Source organism: Poecilia mexicana, unplaced genomic scaffold (genome assembly GCF_051168715.1).
Source record: "Poecilia mexicana isolate PSO_F unplaced genomic scaffold, ASM5116871v1 scaffold_8, whole genome shotgun sequence".
NCBI classification, from domain to species: domain Eukaryota; kingdom Metazoa; phylum Chordata; class Actinopteri; order Cyprinodontiformes; family Poeciliidae; genus Poecilia; species Poecilia mexicana.
In genome coordinates, this window is record NW_028263377.1 from 18292679 (window position 1) to 18312699 (window position 20021).

The 20021-nt window shown below is 40.5% G+C and overlaps 3 protein-coding genes across 6 annotated transcripts in view; 2 read left to right on the forward strand and 1 right to left on the reverse strand.

Annotated features, from left to right (window-relative positions):
- dnm2a (dynamin 2a) overlaps positions 1–6315 on the forward strand; it is a 30435-nt gene extending 24120 nt beyond the window's left edge. For 3 of the 4 annotated variants that reach the window (XM_015011219.2, XM_015011218.2, XM_015011220.2), the window contains 6 exons: positions 312–421; positions 548–659; positions 844–1008; positions 1269–1492; positions 1597–1848; positions 2164–4439. In XM_015011219.2, the coding sequence (XP_014866705.1) occupies positions 312–421; positions 548–659; positions 844–1008; positions 1269–1492; positions 1597–1848; positions 2164–2236 (936 nt within the window). In that variant the 3' untranslated portion in view covers positions 2237–4439. Of the gene's footprint in view, positions 1–311; positions 422–547; positions 660–843; positions 1009–1268; positions 1493–1596; positions 1849–2163; positions 4440–5643 lie in introns of those variants that run through there. The other variant, XM_088008418.1, reaches the window with a different exon arrangement.
- LOC106932484 (transmembrane emp24 domain-containing protein 1) lies at positions 6189–11865 on the reverse strand. The gene is made up of 4 exons (XM_015011225.2): positions 11315–11865; positions 10430–10527; positions 10151–10337; positions 6189–10070 (listed from the first exon to the last, which is right to left on the reverse strand). Exons 1-4 carry the CDS (start codon positions 11486–11488, stop codon positions 9852–9854), a joined length of 678 nt encoding a protein of 225 aa, XP_014866711.1. The 5' UTR covers positions 11489–11865; the 3' UTR covers positions 6189–9851.
- A 2955-nt stretch (positions 11866–14820) lies between these two features.
- Positions 14821–17799, forward strand: tnfsf14a (TNF superfamily member 14a). The gene is made up of 4 exons (XM_015002293.2): positions 14821–15366; positions 16736–16781; positions 16871–16942; positions 17044–17799. Exons 1-4 carry the CDS (start codon positions 15139–15141, stop codon positions 17436–17438), a joined length of 741 nt encoding a protein of 246 aa, XP_014857779.2. The 5' UTR covers positions 14821–15138; the 3' UTR covers positions 17439–17799.
- Positions 17800–20021: the final 2222 nt, after the last annotated feature.

Here is a 20021-nt window from a genome sequence, read left to right on the forward strand (position 1 = left end):
ATGTCTATAAAGACCTTGGTGAGTGACTGTGTTGTGGAAGAAATGGACTGGCATTCATAGATTCCTAACTTCAGCACAGTTTAATACCTTTAGGATCAATTAAAGCGTCGACTGTGAGCCAGACCTTCTCGTCCAACATCAGTGTCTGACCGGTCAGATCTGCTTCTGGAAGAATGGTTGAAACGAATCCACGTGAACACACTCCTAAAGCTTTTGGAAAACCTGTCAGAATGCCTGCACATGTGTCTGTAAAGTTGTTTTTTTAGAGTTCGCATTGTATTTGGTGACATTTGTTCTTCGTCTTATTTAAGGAAAAAGAGAAGAAGTACATGTTGCCTCTGGACAACCTGAAGCTCAGAGACGTGGAGAAAGGCTTTATGTCCACAAAGCACATCTTTGCAATCTTCAACACTGAACAGAGGTCGGCACATCAGTTTACCCCAGCGGATGCACATCAATATTATCCTATTGATTTCTCTTCTCTTGCATGGCGTAATGTTGGATATGGCCTACAGGAAAACTTTATTGTTTTTGTTTGTCTGAACAGAAACGTCTACAAGGATAATCGACAAATAGAGCTGGCCTGTGACTCGCAGGAAGATGTTGACAGCTGGAAGGCGTCCTTCCTCAGGGCCGGGGTTTATCCCGAAAAAGACCAGGTATTAAAGACCGTAAAATAAAAGTACATTGGTACTTTTATTTTATGTCATGTAAACAAGGATGTAAAAGACCAATAATTTGTTTTTAAGACTATTTGTGGTCATTTCTATTCAAATAATTCCGTGAAATATAGTATTCCAGCCCTGCTCTCTTTTTATAATGGTTTTTTTGTTTTTGGCTAAGGTGGAGAATGAAGAGACGGCACCCACAGACACGTTCTCCATGGATCCTCAGTTGGAGCGGCAGGTGGAAACCATCCGCAACCTGGTGGACTCGTACATCGGCATCATCAACAAATCCATCAGAGACCTCGTGCCCAAGACCATCATGCACCTCATGATCAACAATGTGAGCGGAGCCGGCAGAACCTGCCGCAGGCGAAGGGCGTTATGTCTCATAAGTGGCTCAGCCAGTTGGCAAAAGACAAACTCTTATCCTGATCCATTTAATATAACAATATAAGAGCTTTTCTCACTATTACTGCTTCCTTAAACATATTCAGTTTCAACTTCTAGTTCCTCATTCCAGATAATTCAGTAAATATTTTCTCTTTTGGCTCCTGTTGCTCCTGTGCAAATAAGCTCTCGTCATTGTGACGCTCCTTCCAGGCGAAGGATTTCATCCACTCGGAGCTGCTGGCTTATCTTTACTCATCGGGGGACCAGAACAGCCTGATGGAGGAGTCTGCTGACCAGGCCCAGCGCAGGGACGAAATGCTGCGCATGTATCACGCCCTCAAGGAGGCGCTGCACATCATCGGCGACATCACCACCAACACCATCTCCACGCCGGTTCCACCGCCTGTAAACGACAACTGGCTCCAGGATTCCAGGTAGTTCAGAAATGTTGTTTTTACCAAACGGTTTTTATTTTTGGCCTCAAATGATTTGACTGTTTTAGCGTTGGCTACGTTTAAAAAATATGCATCCGTTGCAGCCCAACTCCTCAGCGAAGACCACCTCCTTCATCGTCCCAGCCCCCCAACCGTCCTCCCGCTGTTCGGGGCCCGACTCCAGGGCCCCCCATGAACCCCACCCCAGCCTTTAATCCCTCCCCAGCGTTTGGTGCCCCTCCGATCCCCTCCCGCCCTGTCCCACCCGCCGGTGCCTTCAACAGCAGCCAGGATCCGTTCAGCGCGCCACCACTGATCCCCTCCCGGCCGGCCCGCGTCCCACCCGGCGTTCCCAGGTGAGACTTTGATCAAAGCCACAGTAATCACTAATCTCGTTGCACTTCATTTGTAACATTTTATCGCCAGCATCTGATGAGCATGTCTTTGTAAATTTGGAGACATCTAGTATCTTTTCCCCTCCTCCCGCCCCACCCTTTTCCTCCTCCTTTTCTTTTATCGCGTTTCCTTGAACTCATTCTTGTCTTTTTATTGTTGGTTTCCTCTTCCTCTCTGCCTCTTGTTTCTTCTCTCTCTTTGGGTTGTTTGGTTTCATCGCTGTCTCTTTGTGAGCACGTCTCACACCTTGTCTGTATCTTCTCTCCCTGTTGCAGCCGAAGACCCCCTGGTGCCCCGTCTCACCGGCCCACCATTATTCGTCCTGCAGAGCCTTCCCTGCTAGACTAGACCTGTGGCCAAGCCCACCTTAGCATGCTTTTTTTTTTTTTTTTGTTCCTGGATGTGTGTCTGCACACCGTGTTGGCCTGGAATGGAGGGGGTCAACGGGAGGGGATGACTTAGTGATGTGTTAGATTACAAGCAATGTTAATAAGCTGCTAATACTTTCTATTTACACGCACAAGAAGCAAAAAAAAAAAAAAAAACATTTTATCACTTAGATTTTCCATTTGCCTGGCATGTCTTGCAAACTAAAAACCTTTTATCAAACATTTCAAATTCATTTAAAATGTTCTTTTAAATGTTCTGTTTTTTTATTCAACTGGTTCTCAGCTACATGTAGTCTCATATAACCTGGTACAGGGCGTCTCCTCTCTTCCTCCACTCCCTCCATTTTTAGCCCCAGATACTCTGTGTATAGAATACATTATTGTTGATGTTTTACTGGGTTTTTTTTCACATCCCGACTCATTTCATACTGAAAACAGTTACTTAACATGATGTCTACGGTGGTGTAGGTTATAAATAATTTGTTCTTGTGTTGTTTTCATTTGAGTGACTGTCTTTCCTGATGAGCATTATAAATGTAGCTTTAAAATTAAGTTCAGTCGACTCACAAAACACACAAAGACGAGATGCAAGAGATTCATAGTCGTTCCGCCTCCGTTTCATCATGTAGAAAAGATTATTTTAATTGCTCTTCCGTATAGAAAAGATTATTTTTGCTTTAGTCCAAGCACTTCTAGCCACTGAGCCTTTGCAGGAAACCACTCGTAACACGGATGCTGTAGTCTGGACCCCCCACACCTCCAGGAGAGGGAGACAGACTGAAGCCTGTCTGCTCTTTCAGAAATGTTAGTTTGATTAATAATCCTTCTTTTCTCTTCTTAATCCCGTTGAGATTTTGGTGAGGTTGAGTCTAATTCCTAGATTAGCTGACTCAAAAAGAGCAGATTGATCTGAAAGAGGATTGGATTCAGAGGTGCAGGGTGTTGAGATGAGAATCTGGATCACAGAGCAGGAAGATGTCTAGTTTCTCCTTAAGAAAATGTATTTAGTATTATTATTATTACAGTTATCGGTTCTGCTTTCAGACGTCAGGTATATTGTAAATAGCTGCCCTTTACAGAAGAGATGTCTCGTCTCATTTTCTCACAGGGTTCATATAAATAAATAAATATTAAGCATAACCATCCCAGGAAATGTAAACATCAGTCTTTACAGTAAAAAAAAAAAAGGACTAACTGGCATTTCATTGAATTTTTTTTAACCTCATTGTTCGAAAAATAATTTTTCAGCTCCTATTATTTATAACCTGGGCATTTGTTCTTTTACTTGGTTTTTGGACACAATTCTAGTAACTCGATTCAGCTTCCATCTTACCCAATTCCTTAACTTTTGCTCCATTTGTTTCACTTCTGCTGCGGCGACGGGTTTCAGGATTTGTTGGGAGTGTTACTGGGTCGTTACATACACAGCTGTGATTATATGCTGAGAAATGTCAGATTGCTTTTTAAGGGTTTGTTCTTTTTATATATATATATAATTTAAATCTTTTTTTTTTTCTTGATCTTCAGGTGTGGGCTGGGGAATGGTATAAGTTGGGAGTGATAATGGGCCACTTAGATTTTCTTCTCTTTTTGATCATTTGTGGTGGTGAGTTGGTGGTGGGGGTTTCGGTGAATAAGTGCAGGAGCTGCCAAGAACACGGAGAAAAACAAAAACAATTACACAACCACTAAAAGATTGAAGAAAATCTTTTTTTTTATAAATCCCAAATTACTGTCTTAAAACAGGATGTTTACTTTGTGCCTGTTTTCTTTTCTCCTGGCCTTGCTTTCAGTGACAGAGCCTGGAAACCTAAAACAAAATCGGCATCGAATCCTAAGAATAATTACCATGATAGATTAAAAAAAGAATAAAATAAAAAAAAATACTAGGCTCCCACATGCCTGTCACTCCAGCGTGTCCATGAGAAGACTGTAAAATCTACATGAGCATGTAGGAATACTGTCTGTGTGCATCATCCATCCGTATTTCCCTCCCCTCTCTGAATCAGCAGGAAGGGGTTGGAAACCATCCCTCAAACATCTTTCTTTTTTGTTTTGCAAACCCTTATGAAGTGCCTCTGTAGCAGTTAATGGATTTTTAATGAACATCATGACCTGATTTAGAAAGAAAAGTAAATAAAGAGGTGTGTACAATAAAGGGACTGGTTTTGGTGGTTGGTGTCTTCTTGTGTCCTGTGTGATCTGCTGTTTCTGTCACGTATATAGAATCTTTTTTAGTTTTCTGCTCCTCTTCATAAACCTCACAGATACTCTTCTCATTTCAGTTTCTTCTTTTGTTCCCACAAGTAGGTTAGTGATCTTTACCTCCATACTTGTTCTGTCATGCACAAATATTTGCATCAACACAATAAAAGTCATATTAAATATGTTCCTTTAGGTCACATCCGATTTTTTATTTGGTTTTGTTTCCATACATGCAGATTCACTGCAAAACTGCATCACGGTAGGAAAGAGAATAAAGGAAGAACAGGCAGCAAACGGTCTGCTTTTCTCCGTAAACTCAAACATTTTTTTTTATAGAAGCTGAAAAATTATTGATTCCATTCAATCCCACAGTAGTATTTGGAAAACGTTATGGATATTCTTGTAAATATCCTAGCTTCACCTAGGTATGTTTTAATGGCCAAACTAAGGCTTTGAATTAACCAACAAACAGTTTTCCTTTTTTCTATATCACTTTCCATTTTAAAACATTTCAGGCTATTTTCATTAAGGCCGTTTGGTTTCTGGACATTTTTCAATGTTTTGTCCTCCAATCAAACTTGTAATTCTGACTTTGCTCAGATTTCGATGGAGGAATGCTACGATCGGCATGCGCGTGTGTTGCCTTTGTCCTTCAATAAGAACCATCTGCGTTTTCTTTTTTTTTTTCCCAGAAAGAATGACCTCAATGTAAACTCCACTTTGCCTTTTTTTTTTTTAACACACCCCTTTAAACACTGATTTAGTTACCCATAATGCAGCAGTCATGTCCTGACTGGTGGATTTTGCCACCTCCTACTAAGTTTGTTGCAGTATAGCAACGCATTTTCAGTTATTGGTCTGTTTTTTTTGTCATGCGGTTGAAAGCTTAACAGAATGTAAGGGGAGAAAAAAACTTTTCACTTTGATCCATGGCCATTTTTAGGGCAAGTATCAGTATTTGATTCATGTTCCCTGAATTTTCCAACTGAACCCCCCCTCCCTCCCCCCCTCAAAATGTAAAACTGTCCCCCGGTTCTCTTTGAGTTATTGTGTAAATATCGGGTCGATGTTTGCTTCTTTGCGGATGACCTGCAAAACCTTTTTTTTTTACTGCATCTCACACAGTCAACACACTAACGTAGGCTGATTGTTCCTGAACAGGCGCCCCCCGCCGGCTCCCCGTGGAAAACACTGGTGACCCCAAACCAGCAGGCGTTGATCATGAACTTGAAGAATTTTGGCAAAGGAGACACAGAGGAGCTGCATGATTTATGTCCTTTAGGTCCGAAACATCGAGCCGCATCACAAGGAGCCGTGTTTTGACATTTTGAGCTGCTGGAGCCGCTTCAGGGGCAATAAACTGTAACAAAGGTATTTTACCATTTAGTTCATGTTGGGAGTAGCCCTGAATATTGTATAGCAATTGAACATGTCATAACCTTTACTGAAAATTTGACATCTGCAGGAAGATATGGTTATTGAACCTTTATTAGCAGGTAATGGTAAAACCAAGAGGTGAACAAAAGGCCATTTTTTATATACTGTTTGTTTTTTCTAAAGCCAAAGCAATCTTGTCCTAGAAAGTGGCTGTTACATTTGAAAATAATTATCAGGACCCTGGTTAGTTAAAGACATAATACAAAACACAAGGTAGCCATCTTTGTGAAAATTTAACTTCCCAGTGTTTTGTTTTGATGTTTGTTAGATTTTTTTTTTTTTTTTTTTTTACTAAGCTATGATCCAATGAGGGTAATATTTGGAAATGATTTTTCTGAAGGTTTGAAATATTAATAAGACTGTTAATTGTATTTAATAAAATAACATTGGTGCACATTATGGCTTTCTAGATTCACTTGACAATATTCACAGATATCAATACATTGGGGCTTTTGCGATTGAATTTTATTGTCTGTAAGTATATATGATCATCAGTTTATCTCAGCACTTCAAATTCATGAATTTATTATAAGTTTTACTTTCTCTTTAGTGTGATTATTATGACTTAAAGCGATTGTGTAACCTGCGCACTCATTTCAGAGGAGACTGATGACTCCACAAGTGGTTGTTGTTGTATCCACACCTATTAATGGAAAAAATGAGTGGAAGGAAGAAGTGCGGTTAAAAGAAACATTCATGAATTTGTGGGAGGCCGAAGAGTCATCAGCTCTAAGCTTCAAATATCACCACCCTGACTTATTTATGACACAAGTTTCAGCTTTCTCGGTTTTTATTATTACTTGTGAACCAGTGATGATGTCAGAGGCTTAAGGTGAAAACCAACTGGGCTGTTATGATGCACATTTAATTTCACATTTCTTCTGAAAATTGCAGTCCCACAGCAAAGGAAAATGTGAGAGAATCAAAGCTGTTGATGATTTAGGAAGTGATGTCACCTGCTGCTGTTTTCTCATGTCCGAAGTCCGCACAGTAATCCGTCAGTACGTTTTACAACAGTTCATTCTTTCCCCATCTTCTACCTCCATGGAGATACTTATTTTATTTGGCACCTGATTAAAGTATCAGGCCTCCTTTGACGATTATGTTATCACAATGTTTTATTGGTCAGCAAGCTAAAACGGGCCATCTAAAATGAAGATAGCTAAGAGATTTGGCATTAAAAAAAAATAAAATCAAACCTTGAAAAATTAAACATTAATAAAAAACACTGGCACCATTTTAGCCCCACAAAATCCTTGGAGAATAAAGCCTGATCACTTCCACGCAACATGGCAGCGACTCACGAAAAAGAACCTCAACTAAGCATCAAGTCTGAGCTCAATGAGGCGGTCAGACTCTTACGTAGGCTGATATTTCTGTATTTTGTTAAGCCTGTGTCATTGGTCATTACCCAGTGTTGTGGTACTCGAAGTTGGTCTTGGTCTTAAGACCATTTTTTGATGGTCTCGGTCTCGTCTCGGACTCGACCGCATTTGGTCTCGGTCTTGTCTCAGTCTCGGGCGCTGAGGACTCGGCATTTTATTTCAAGACCAGTCAAGACCGCAACTGTGAAAATATCACTAAACGTACAGCATACTGTCCACTTTATTTGTTAACATCTTTGTTTTCAGTGGATGCAAAATGCACCAATTAAAATCCAAGCAACTACGTGTTTCTGTTACTCCCCCCACCCTCCCCTCCTTTCACTCTCCCTCCTCCTCCCCTCCCCACCTTTCACTCGCACACGGCGCTCCAGGACATGCGCAGTGGTTTTCTCTCAGCGGCAGAAAATGTTTGTCTAATCGTCAGTAATATAATAGCGCTGCATAAATAGTAAGAAATCCGATGGCCACAGCTAACTCAGTAGCGCTTCATTTTCACAGACGGTGGAGACAACGTCTAACTTTTTTCGTCACTTAGAAAAGTAGCTCAAAGAAGGTAAGCTCCGTTAACGTGATGTTAGCAAAGCTAGCTGTACAGAGACACATAAGCATTGTGATGAAATATGTTATCACTCACTGTGCTGAATTATTGTGCGGAGGTGTTGACTGACTTGTCGCATATATGGGACAACGCTATGTCCAAAAGTCTGCAATATAGTGAGGTGACATTCAGAAACAGTCGATTCTTCTCCACGGCTCTTTACTTATTAGATAGGACTGGAGTGTCACTCACTGAGAGCCGTTGTTCTATCAGATAGCCATACGCTGTCAGGATAGCATACATGCATTAAGCATTAAGAAATCCGACTGTCAGAGGAGTTGTCAGTTCACCATACGCAGCAAGTTATGATGAACTTAAGTCATTAAATTGTTTTCAATGATAACTATATAGATATACATGTGTTGTCATGGTTTCAAAGTGTATTTAAAGCAGGGTCTGGCTGCAGCTGGAGTTAGCTACAACACACACCCGTGTAAAACTCACTTAACCGCTAAGTCAGGATGCCATACAACTGTTAATAACAAAGTGTATGACGATCTACGTCATGATTCTATGTTGTTGATTAAATTAAATCTTATGGTAATGATGTGTCTGACAGATATAGCCGGTGTTCTATGACATAGCCATACGCTGTCAGAATAGCATACATGCAGTGAGTACCATGCCAGTGCATGCGCATTAAGTCCGACCGTCAGTGTAGTTGTCAGTATACGCAACAAGTTATGACGAAAATAAGTAATTAAATTGTTTATAATATGACATAATGTGATAACTAGATGGATATACATGCGTTGTCGTGGTTTCAAAGTGTGTTTAAAGCAGGTCTGGCTGCAGCTGGATGCCATACAACTGTTAATAACCAAGTGTATGATGATTTACGTCATGATTCTATGTTGCTGATTAAATAAAATCATATGGTAATGACAGCGTATGCATATCTGAGCTAAACGTATGACTATCTGACAACGTATGCTGATCTGACAGAACACCGTGATCTGACCTGACAGAACACCCGTTCTTTGTTCTTGTAATGCTCTGTGTACACTGCATCATTATTTTATTTTATTATGTACGTTAATATTTAAATTAACAAATAACTAAAACACAAGAACGAAAGAGCACGCAGAGCATGCACATTGCTCTTTGATTGTTTTTGTTCAAAGTGGCAGCTGCAATGTCTGCCATGGTGTCAGACTACCTGGCTTCATGTACTAGGACAGAGAGTGAAAACAGTCACTATGAGTGCCTTCTGTTTGGTTACTTCTTGCTTGTTGCTCCTTGGTCAGTGTTCATGGTTGAGCGTTATTTACCGTCAGGGCATTGCCTCAATTGCTATGTTTAATGGTGCAGACAGTGGTGGCTTCTTATATGAGCAATATGGGCAAATGCCCAGGGTGTTATGTTTTTAGGGATGGCACGAGACCATCACACTTTTTAGCACATAAATGGAATATTTAATATTAGTAAAATGTATTAAGTATTTAATATCTAGGTGTTTTATGGTAATATGGATCTTTCAGATTATTTTGAGAAGCAATTTCGATCATATTTTACATCTTATTGTGTCATGTAGCGCGGGCCGCTGGTCTTGGTCTTGACTCGGTCTCGACTCCCCTCGGTCTTGGTCTTGACTTGGTCTTGGACCCCAAAAGTCTTGGTCTTGTCTCGGTCTCGATACACTCTGGTCTTGGTCTTGTCTTGGTCTCGGGTTAGGTGGTCTTGAACACAACACTGTCATTACCTGTGAGCCACACTAACCAAATTAACAGAAATGATTTGCTCAAAATGCAGCACAGACCTTCCTAAAATATGAGTTTCACTTTGGTAACTGACTTTCTCAAATTATTGGCGTCTCTAAATCATGGATCTGTAGATTAATAGCATGATGCAATGGAATATCGATACAAGATTTACAAAATAAAAAGTGAAAAAAGTTCTCTTTGTCATATTATCCTGTGAGGGATAAAAGTATTGTGCTGGTTCTGTCGTCAAGTGCAGACCCGCTTGGTGTTATCAAAGAGACGTCTCAGGGTGTAAGTCTGAGTGACGGCCACACCGAGCATCACCAACAGGTTCAGACAGGACCAGAAGGACACTCGCCACAGGTTGTCCTCTAACAAGTAGCGGTCCCTGGCCTCAAATGCCCGCAGCACGGTCTGGATCTGACGGGTCTTCTCCAGGTGCTGGTACACCGAGTCCATTGTTCTCTGAAACAGAAAGATTAAAAGACAGGCGGCGTCAGTGGGGGGCAGCAACTTGTAAGACACAAGGAGTTTCCCCTTCTGACCCTGATTTCTTCTACTCTGTAGTCCGCCACGCTTTCAGTCACGGTGAAGTCCATCCACTCCTCTTGGCCTCCAGATGTGTTGCCTTGGCTGTTAATTATAACTTTGAAAAACACCATCTTCTCAGACATCTTGCTGAAGCTGTTGTCGAAGCATAACCGGTAATCTCCAAATTCTGTATAATCCAACCTGACAGAAAAGACACAATGTGTGACAACAATGAGACGTTGGTAACCTCGGTTTTGGCTTCAGATCAGCAGGAAAGCATCAGGAACACCCACATATGGATGCCGTCAGACGTCCTGAACTCAGAGACCACCCGATGACCGCTGGGTGAGATCAAGGCAAACCCAACATCCAGACCGGATCCTGCGATAACCTTAAAAAAAAAAAAAAAAAAAAAGTCACATATCCAGAGTCATCCTCACATTCTAACCCATGCATCTGCTCAAGCTCGCCTCATGGTATCTTTGGAACTGCTACCTGAAATTCAAATGAACGGCGTGATAACAAACCAAATAACACAAAGCGGCCGAAGCTTTCTCAGGTTATAAAGTATCAGGTTTCAGTCTGACGAAAACCGATGGTCATGTTAGTTTCCCATGATGATTCATGACTTTGGAGGCTCATGTAGATGCTCAACCAACCCTGCTTCTACCCCAGAGAGTCTGCAGCCTCCAGAGGGTGCAACATCAACATGCTAACTGCGATGTCATTTTTTTTAATCCGTGTTTTAAACCATCAAGAAAAACAATTCAGGGTTAAACAGTCAAACTCGGTCTTTCTCGCTTTATCAGAGAATAGTGTGCATTTAGGCTGTCCTGATTTTCTGAATCGAAATAGCTGGGCTTCTTCTCTGAGTTTGGTTGTACATTAAGGATTCTTAGCTAGATGTTAGACTAGATTAATCAGCCACATTGCCAGAGGTCCTAATGTTCTGCTAACCTCTAACAATGAGAAATGTGTTTTCTGTCCTGCCCCATTATTGTGCATGTGCCTTTAAAACTTTCAGCGGTTTTTTATCTCTCTGATAACAAGGCCAAAGTCCAAACTGCTCACTCGATTGCTTGCAAACTTTTAAAACAACCAGCTAAAAAGATATCCCAAGCAAAACAGTTAAATAGCAGCAAAAGGTGCACCAAAGTTCCTCTTCATGTTGTTTTTACCTGGTATTCTATCTCCATGGAGTCACCTGTCGTGGTAGTTTGGTAAAAACACTCTGTGCCGCCTGTGGGTAGCATAAATGTAAACTCCATGTTTTGGTTTGGCCCCATATCCAAAGCCAGCCCCACAGTCAGAGTCAGACATCCCATCAGATAGAGCTGGGCAGACGAAGTCATCGCTGAACGGTCCAGGAAATAAAGTGGCTCCACTTCCACCAGAACCTGGGTAATTTCTCCTTTGCACAATAAACCAAACGCACTGAATGTGTGTAATTACTTCCTGTCATACTCCGGTGGTTGAACAATAGTCTGTCAGACAGAGCTTGCGTCCTGAGTCAAAGCTGAGTCAGTGGAGCCACTATCTGTGGATCAGAAGCGCTCTGCGGTCTGGACTTCACACTCAGACGACGTGTGCACCTGCAGTGCAATAAAAGCCATGAAAACAGCATGTTGATTTAGTTTTTCCTCTATTTATAGATTATTATTTGTATCAGTTTCGTTTTGCAGCAGAGATGAAAAACTGTGTGCAATAATACACACGTTTCAGGTAGGGATCATTACGCCATGACCTGACCAAACGAGGTCAGAGGTAAACGGTGAGGCGCTGAGAGGTCGTGAGTTTTCAGGGTTAAACCCAGGCTTTATTTTTAGCTGTGATGACACATTTATTAATGAATCAAGCACTGACGCCTGTCGGAATAATATTTATGGTATACAAAAAAACAAGTTTTGAAAGGGGTCATTTGGGGGCAATGCATAGCTCTGGGTTTATGCACCAAATAAAAAAAATTAAAAAACATAGAACTTCATGAGTTTTATTCACGTTAATTGATACTTGAAGTTGTAATTTAAGTGCTCTGTGGAAAGAAACAAGATTCTCTATAAAAACAACCAAACAACAAAGCAATTTATAAGTTTATATTTCAAGTATATTTCAAACAAATTGCAAGTCAAACATGTTTTTTATGCCCCACAACATTCCAGGATTGTAAAAAAAACTCTTATCTTCATTTTTTAACTGAAGAGCAGTTCCCGACAAATCATATCCTCTGACTTTAGGAGGCGCTGTTAGTTCTGCACATCTGAACTGTACAGGCCCACATATTTCTTTCACCACACAGCACACACAAACGAACATAAACTCATAAATTAAATAAATGTTCAAAACTCTTTATGAGTTTTGACAAGGATAAGTGAAAGTGAAACCAAGTATTTACTGATACTGTATGAAAGGACGTTTATTTTCTTGATGTCTGATTTTAATTCTGGATGTTCAAAATAATTTATCGTTGCTAAACGAAAGAAAAAAAGAATAGCTTTCATAAAATTCAAAACTTAAATACGTATCTGAAACTTCTGTTTTGGGTAGTTAGTAATTTTGGTAAATAGTTTTTCAGCACATCTGGTATCCCTGAGTCATGCTTAGATCCAAGAAGCTTCATCAAACCACAGGACATGTTGTCAAAACAAAGTCTTTGCCACTCAGTGCATTTGGAAACTGAAATTTGGCTTTGTATGTTGCTTCTGAAGTAATGGCTTCTTCCTCTCTGGTTGACCTTTCAGCCTCAGACTTGTTTCACTTTGGATAACGACAGTTTTCACTAGCCTCAGCCAAAAATCTCCTTAAGCTTTTATCTTTTTGTTTTGTTTATCGGATTTCTCACCAAACCGCCTTCCTAACCACCATGGTTTGGAAGGAGACTGATACATATATAACAGATGAATGTGTCTCCGCCAGCCTTGTGGAAATTGTACTCCAATGATGAATCAGACTTGCAAACATTAACACTTCTCTTCCTGGTATCTTAGCTGAGATACCACAATAACAATAGAAATACTCCATATTGTTTATTCCAGCAGTTTACTGGAAATCAGTTGCAGTGAGAAGCTCGTGGAAGGAAACCCAAAAGGTTTTATTAAGAAAATGTACATTAAAAAAAAAATCTTAAAAGATTTATGACATTTAGGAAACAGGAATAATTTGGGAAGAAAATGTTTTTATTGGGTGTAAGTATTTGGTTTCAGCAGCATTCACGGGCTGTCATGAATCAGTTGTTTTGGAGGAAGTGAATATCAGATTACACCTGCAGACCTTTAACTAAAGCCACATGTGGCATCCAGACTTGTCTAAGTTAGTTTAGATGTGTTCCCTCTTAAATATGTGGGGTGCATCGCCACAACGCAGTCAAAACTGGTGCTCTGTCTGCTGATCTATATACTCTTTACAGAGACTTGAAAAATGTTCTACGTCTAGGACACATCTTACCAAGCTACAGGTTTCTTTTGGCAAACTAAGAAATTATAAATGATATTTATTTATTCATTTTTACAGAAAACGATGTCTCTCCCCATTTAAAAAAAAAGAAAAAAAAAAGAAACATGGTGTGCATTTTGTCCTTTTACTCTGAAATCTCTAAACAGAAAATCCTTTGCAAACATGAGGACATCTGCGCAAATCCTTTAAATGTGTCCCCACATCCTTTTATGAGGAAGTGGTCAGCAACCAACAAGCAGCTCAAAAGAAAATGTTGTGGACGTGTTCGTGGTGTAAAAGAGAGAACCTCTTGAAAACATGAACCTCACTGGTCTGGATGGTGATATAAAACCTTTGGAATGAATTTGGTTCTCTGGTCCAACATCAGTGTTTGACCTCATAAATGTTCTCTTGGTGGAATGTACAAAAATCTGACTTCAAGCTCATAAGGATAACTGATCTAATACTTTAGGCAATGCAGCATTTTGGCCGCACTGAAAAGAAGTCTATTTGAAGGAGTCAAGAAGAAAGTTTCTACCTGTAATGAGAGTCTGTATTGCAGAAGTGATATAATAAAATCGAAAAGTGTCAATAAACTTTTAACCCTGCCTCACATATACTTGATGAGGAACACAAGGAAACCCACACAGAAGACAGGAAACTAAAGCAGATGTTAAATAGACACGATCTACGCTGCAGACCATTCAGGAACCATTTGAGGTCAGAAAAAAAGACTATTGTGCAACGAGTTGTTCAATGTGATCAGTAAAGGCTATTCAACTGGACTGGAAGGTCACAAAATCTACAAAATAAGAACAAAGTTCAGGAGTAAAGGGTCAGTTTGACAATTTCTAACTGTATTACATCAAACCTTTCACATAGACTTAGTCACTGATTGTTTTACCTTTAAAACAAAACATTTTAATCTTGCTTTTTGCTTGGACAAATTGTAAAACCGGACTAGGGCCGTTTCCCCTTGAATAGAATATTGCGGCTTTCAAAACATACAGAAATGTTTTGGTGGTTATACCAAAACTGTGCAACTGGACTTTATTTCCTCTGAACAATGGTGAGAATGAGAAAAGACTAAAAGATTAGGATCTTAAGCTTGACTCTGGGCACAAATGTTGCTGCTAAAGCGTGAAGACAAGCCGCAAAGAGAGAGTACAGATGAGAGGAAGTGTGAACGACATAGCTTTTGCAGCGAAGTGGGAGGGTGTGAAACGGGGTTAAAATGCACATTGTCTGAGCTCCACTTCACTTACATGGTCGTCTAATTTCAGCCTTTATATTCTAAACTGAGAAACGACCTTTATGTAAAGTTTCATTTTGATGAGTTCAGAAAAAGTGGAGCTTTTGCCAGTTTTCACAGGTGCTGTGGTGATACATCTTAAGATTCATGTTGCTGTCTGTTTCTGACTACTCATGAGACATCTTCAGTTGGACCAACCAGAAGTGAGCCCACCCATTTTTTGCAATCTTATTGCACCTCGACGCCTCTCCACTGTAGTTTGGTCTCTTCAGCCCCTTGGAAACGGCAGCCCTGACCGCCGGAGGATCATTCCTGTCTGAGATGTTTTTCAACTTCAAAAGTGGCGTGGGGCGTATGGCTCACGACGGCGTTCCCTCTCCGTTTGTAGTGGACACCCATGCCACCCGGCCGGCCGTGCCGCCTCGCCTGGGCAAACAGAAGAAGCACGGCGGAGCGGCGCAGACTCTGCTGTTCATCCTGGTGGCCCTGGCACTGCTCGGCGTGTTCTTTGAAGCTGTCTTCATCTATCGCCTCTACCAGTCTGAATATGTGAGTGTCACGTAAAGAACTGTGTAATATCAGTCTGTGATTTGTGTGTGCGTGTGTCTTTGTGTGTGTATGTGTGTGTGTGTGTGATTCACTGTACATTTTCTGTTCCATTACCTTTACCTTTTCACCCCACTGCTGGTAGAATCTCACTTTCATGATAAGAATTTAATCATCTTTACTACCAATTCTCGCTTTCAGTATTATTTTCATGTGTCATGTCTTTCTCCCACTTTTTTCATTGTCTCAGCTATTTTACTTTTTTTTTTAATAGATATATTTAGTTTTCCATGAATCATGAGTACATCACGAGTCTATATTTAAACTTGTTAAAGTATGCTTACTATAAATGTTGGAAATAAACTCAATAATTAGACTCTGTGAAGGAAATGACTCAGTGAGGTGGACTGATAAATCTAGATCACAAACTTAGCCTAAATGTGGATTCAAATTCAAAGCATAATCAAAAGATGTGGTTATATTTAACAGTTTTTTTTTTCATCCACATGTTAATAAGAGCCGATTGATATTTGAGAGAAAATTAATCTGCTTTTCCACCTAACTGGATTTCCAACGTGGAAACTTCAGTTTTCTGCTTTCCACGACGAGACGTTCCTTTTCTTAACGTCTCCCTTCATAACGTTCATGTGTGGGGCTCTTGAGACTGAGACGTGAGTAAAAATGAAGGTCTCTTGTGACAGAAACCACACTCACATTTACTCAGATCATGTGCATGAAAGTTCCCCCCCTCACCCCCTCCACATCCCACTCCAATAAGTGCTGAGCTTGCATTTATTTTACGGTAAAGAGGAACAGAGTGGACCACAGATGGAGAAATCCGCCGGTTTATACAGAACTCCTCTGACGTCTTTTGGAGTCGGCCACACATACATACGCTCTTTGCCCTCAGACTGCGGACAGTGAAGACTCTGTGTATGGCTTCCTATGAAATCCCGCTGCCGTGTGAGGGCAGCTGCAGTCACGGGTTTTGGATTTCGGAGAAATATTATTTCATTTTCTGTGGGTCTGCACATCATACATGCTGCAAAAATTAGAGATGGCATAGACAAGGAAATTGTCTATTTCCTGCGTCGTGATTATGATCTACCTTAGATGCATCGTGTACAAGCCTTACCCAAAACCCCTACAATGATTGCTTAACACAAAACAAATGCTAACATATGCTTAAAAAAAAAAAAAAAACAAGGTATGATTCATTGTACTGCCTTAGATTTAACACCTTCCACATCCCAGTGCAGCCTCATGTGCACCAGCGGTCATGCAACTGTGTTTGATTGCATGCCAAGAAAGCATGCATGCACGTAGATCAAAGCTAAACCGCCTGAATGTCCTTTGGTGTTTATCGTTGCAGGCCCCCTCAGGTTCCGCCTCAGGTTCCGCCTCAATGCAAATCGACGGTATGTCTCAGCATTTTCTGTTTCGCATAATAAATGGTCTTGAGGTCTATTCTTCTGACCGGGAAACAATGTGTCTTACCGTCACACAGGAAGCCCTCCGCCAGATACTACAGACCTTGAGGGTCGGCTTCTTCCATCCAAACCGCTTGCGCATCTCACAGGTGAAACCAGCAGTTTTGCAACTTCTTCTAATGAAATGTTCAATTTTTCAAACCAAGAACAAAAAAGCTTCTCTAAACATTGCTCGTGTTTTGTTCATTAGATGGCCAAGACGTCCGTCACGGCACACACGTCATGGCATGGAGCGAGATCGCAGAGCCTCTCCTCTATGAAATGAAATACGAAGACAAAAAACTCGTCATCCAGAAAGAGGGATACTACTACATCTATTCCAAGGTCTACTTCTCACTAGGTGGTGCTTTTTACCATTCTGTGGAGATGCAAACTAAAAAGTATGCCGGAAAAGGCATCCGCCTCCTGCAGGCCAGAGAGTATTCGTCAAAGAAAGACAATGGAGCCCAGAGTTATTCCAACAGTTTCTTAGCCGGGGTGTTTTACCTGTCCCAAAATGATGCTGTCTATGTACATGTCAGCAACACAACACAGATTATGAGACACAAATCTTATGAGAATGTGTTTGGTGCATTTATGATATAGATATCAGACTGACAGGAGATAAAAAAAAGAGTTTATAACTCTTCTCAGGGACATTTTTAGTTGCCTTTTTGTACCTGAGCAAAGGCATTGTAAAAGCAAAAGCGTTGAAGACGTTTTTATCTACTTCAAATCAAAACTTTGAAAGCTGATTAAAGATTTAACTGTTGTGTTGCTAAATATTATTTACTAACATAAACAAGGATGGTGCACTTTTTTATTTTTCTATTTTACCGCTTCAAAAAATTATGAATATTATTTATTTATTCCTTTCATATATATATATATATATATATAACTGTGTTAACAGTGCTGTGTTTATACAAGAAAAAAATGAAATAAAGTCTATATGGAACAAATAAAAGTTTGTCTTTCTGCAGTTGAATTCATTTCCTGTCATATCAGGCGAGGCTGAGCAAAAGGCAGAATGGTCTCAGTAAAAGAAAATGTGTCACCCACTCTCTCCAACCACAAAGTGTACATATTGGGTTTTTTGTTATCACCACTTCAACACGTTAACCTAAAATGCCATCAGCAGCTGAACGTTGTCTGGTGAAAAGTAAAATTTGAAAAAAACAAATTAGCTTCGATCCAGGTTTTTTTTTTTGGGGGGGGAGGGACACTGCGTCCAGTTTATGCTCTTTGCTCAAAAACTGGATGTGCTCTTGTTGACTGTAAACTTCCAAGTGAGCAATTTCAATTCATGACTTGACAAATTCGCTTTCTTGGTTTGTACAAATAAAAAAACAGAAAAGAAAAGAAAGAAAGCCCCATCACTCTTTGAAGTGCATTTTTTTTTCGCTCTTCATATCTCTCAGAGTCACTCTTACTCTTTCCCTTCATTTGTGACGGTTCGCAGAAGCCTTATGAAAACACCCACTGACTTGTGTATTTGTAAACTGAGGAGGAAGTGGTGGTGGGGGCCGCTGGGGAGGGGAGGGGAGCGGCGCGGAGAGGTGGGGGGGTTGTCAGTAGCAGAATGCCTGACTCACTTTCCAACCCCAGACCTGGAGCACGGTGGCTGATAAAGACGCACTGTCGCAGACTGTGTGTGTATATCTACGCGAGAGAATGATGGTGGGCGTGAGTCTCAAATTAATTTCCCCTCAGCCGCTCTGTGTGGATTTATTTTTTGGTGAAATCAGAAAAGCACTTCCCATCCAGACCCTGACTGGAGAGAAAGGTGCCAAACCCGATCCGACCAGTTAACCACTCATGAGTGTGTGTGTGTGTGTGCGTGTGTGTGTGTTGGCCCTTACCGGTGCTTCTGCACTGTCGTCTTGAATGTTCAAGAATGAGTCATCATGTTCCAGCGCTGACTGTCCTGTGAGGTGTGCAGCTCTAGTGTCTCGAAGGAGGGGGTGATGTGCTGTGCGGTTTGGATTCATGCCATATCATCATTAAACTCTAAACCTGATCTGACTTTTACAGAGAATTTGCGTGGGACGAGATTTCTCTGTCTGCAGTTATATTCTGAATCAATGAAACTATCTTTTTTTTTTTTTTTTTTTCCCCTCTCCATCAGTGAAGACAAATTGTGAAGTCAGACTCGGGTACGCTGATGAAATGCTTATTTTTTTACATGCTACGTTGAAGCAAGGTCAAACATGTGGCGTCGTTAAGTGTTGTTTTTTTTTTTTTTTTTTTTTTCTCAGTGAAAGCACAAGTGAAAGTGTTGGCCGCGGCGCACCTCTCATGGCCCACGGCTAAATGCTGTCCCCTTGTGTCGGGCTCTTGAAGGGGAAACATGCAGCAGGTGTTTGCTCTGAGCTGAACGCTCCCACTTTAATCCAAACATCATCAGTTCAAAAGACCCACTATAGCTGGGATTTTTTTTTTTTTAAATTTACTTTTTTAAGTGAATATTTATAGAGTTGTTATCAACATCTTCCATTCAGTTTGCAGTAAAGTTCACATACCACAGCTTGGATGAACTGAAACAGGGTGGATTACTCAAATATTTGAAAGTGGTTCAAAGAAACACAAGGAATCTTTACACTGCTTTTCCATTTTGCGCTAAACAGTGATTTACATGAAACTCTCTTGAAGGCACTGCTGACCTGCAGTTCGCTCCAGGGATGTTCCATGTGAGACACGTTTTCCTGACACAGAACATGCAGAATGTTCTGCATTCTGAAACCGGGCAGAAATGGAAAAAAAATAAATTAATTAAAAAAAATGAAATAATGAAAAACTCTGTGAGATAGTGTTTGCTTTGCCTACCATTAATTTTATGATAAATAAATTTAATTTTTGTCACTGCATGGTTTGTATTCACTGGAATCTGTGTTACATTGCATACAGTGTTTAAGCTGGGAGTCATTTTCTTCTAAGTTGGATTCTGTGAAAAAGTATTTTCCCTTAATACATTCATTCCATGTTTTTTCTTCTTGTTACTTTTACATTTTTAGACCGATAACCGAAGTGCTTTTAAAGGATAACTAAGTCAATTTAATCAAATGTTAAGCCAGACATCAGCCCAATTGCTGACCTTGTGAAATCTTAACGATGATTAACCACTTTATTTTTTTAATTCAGTTTTATGGCTTCAACCGCTTCTGATCGCTGCCGCAGTTGTGAAATCAA

What these genes read in the sequence shown, in the direction of transcription:
- tnfsf14a (XM_015002293.2), top strand. Translation starts at nt 15,139, where the DNA reads ATGTTTTTCAACTTCAAAAGTGGCGTGGGGCGTATGGCTCACGACGGC. An exon ending in CGCCTCAATGCAAATCGACG is followed by an intron (nt 16,782 to 16,870) that starts GTATGTCTCAGC and finishes ACCGTCACACAG; the next exon opens with GAAGCCCTCCGCCAGATACT. An exon ending in ACCGCTTGCGCATCTCACAG is followed by an intron (nt 16,943 to 17,043) that starts GTGAAACCAGCA and finishes TTTGTTCATTAG; the next exon opens with ATGGCCAAGACGTCCGTCAC.
- LOC106932484 (XM_015011225.2), bottom strand. Translation starts at nt 11,488, where the DNA reads ATGACTTCGTCTGCCCAGCTCTATCTGATGGGATGTCTGACTCTGACT. An exon ending in CCATGGAGATAGAATACCAG is followed by an intron (nt 10,528 to 11,314) that starts GTAAAAACAACA and finishes TTTTTTTTTAAG; the next exon opens with GTTATCGCAGGATCCGGTCT. An exon ending in ACAGAGTAGAAGAAATCAGG is followed by an intron (nt 10,071 to 10,150) that starts GTCAGAAGGGGA and finishes TTTCTGTTTCAG; the next exon opens with AGAACAATGGACTCGGTGTA.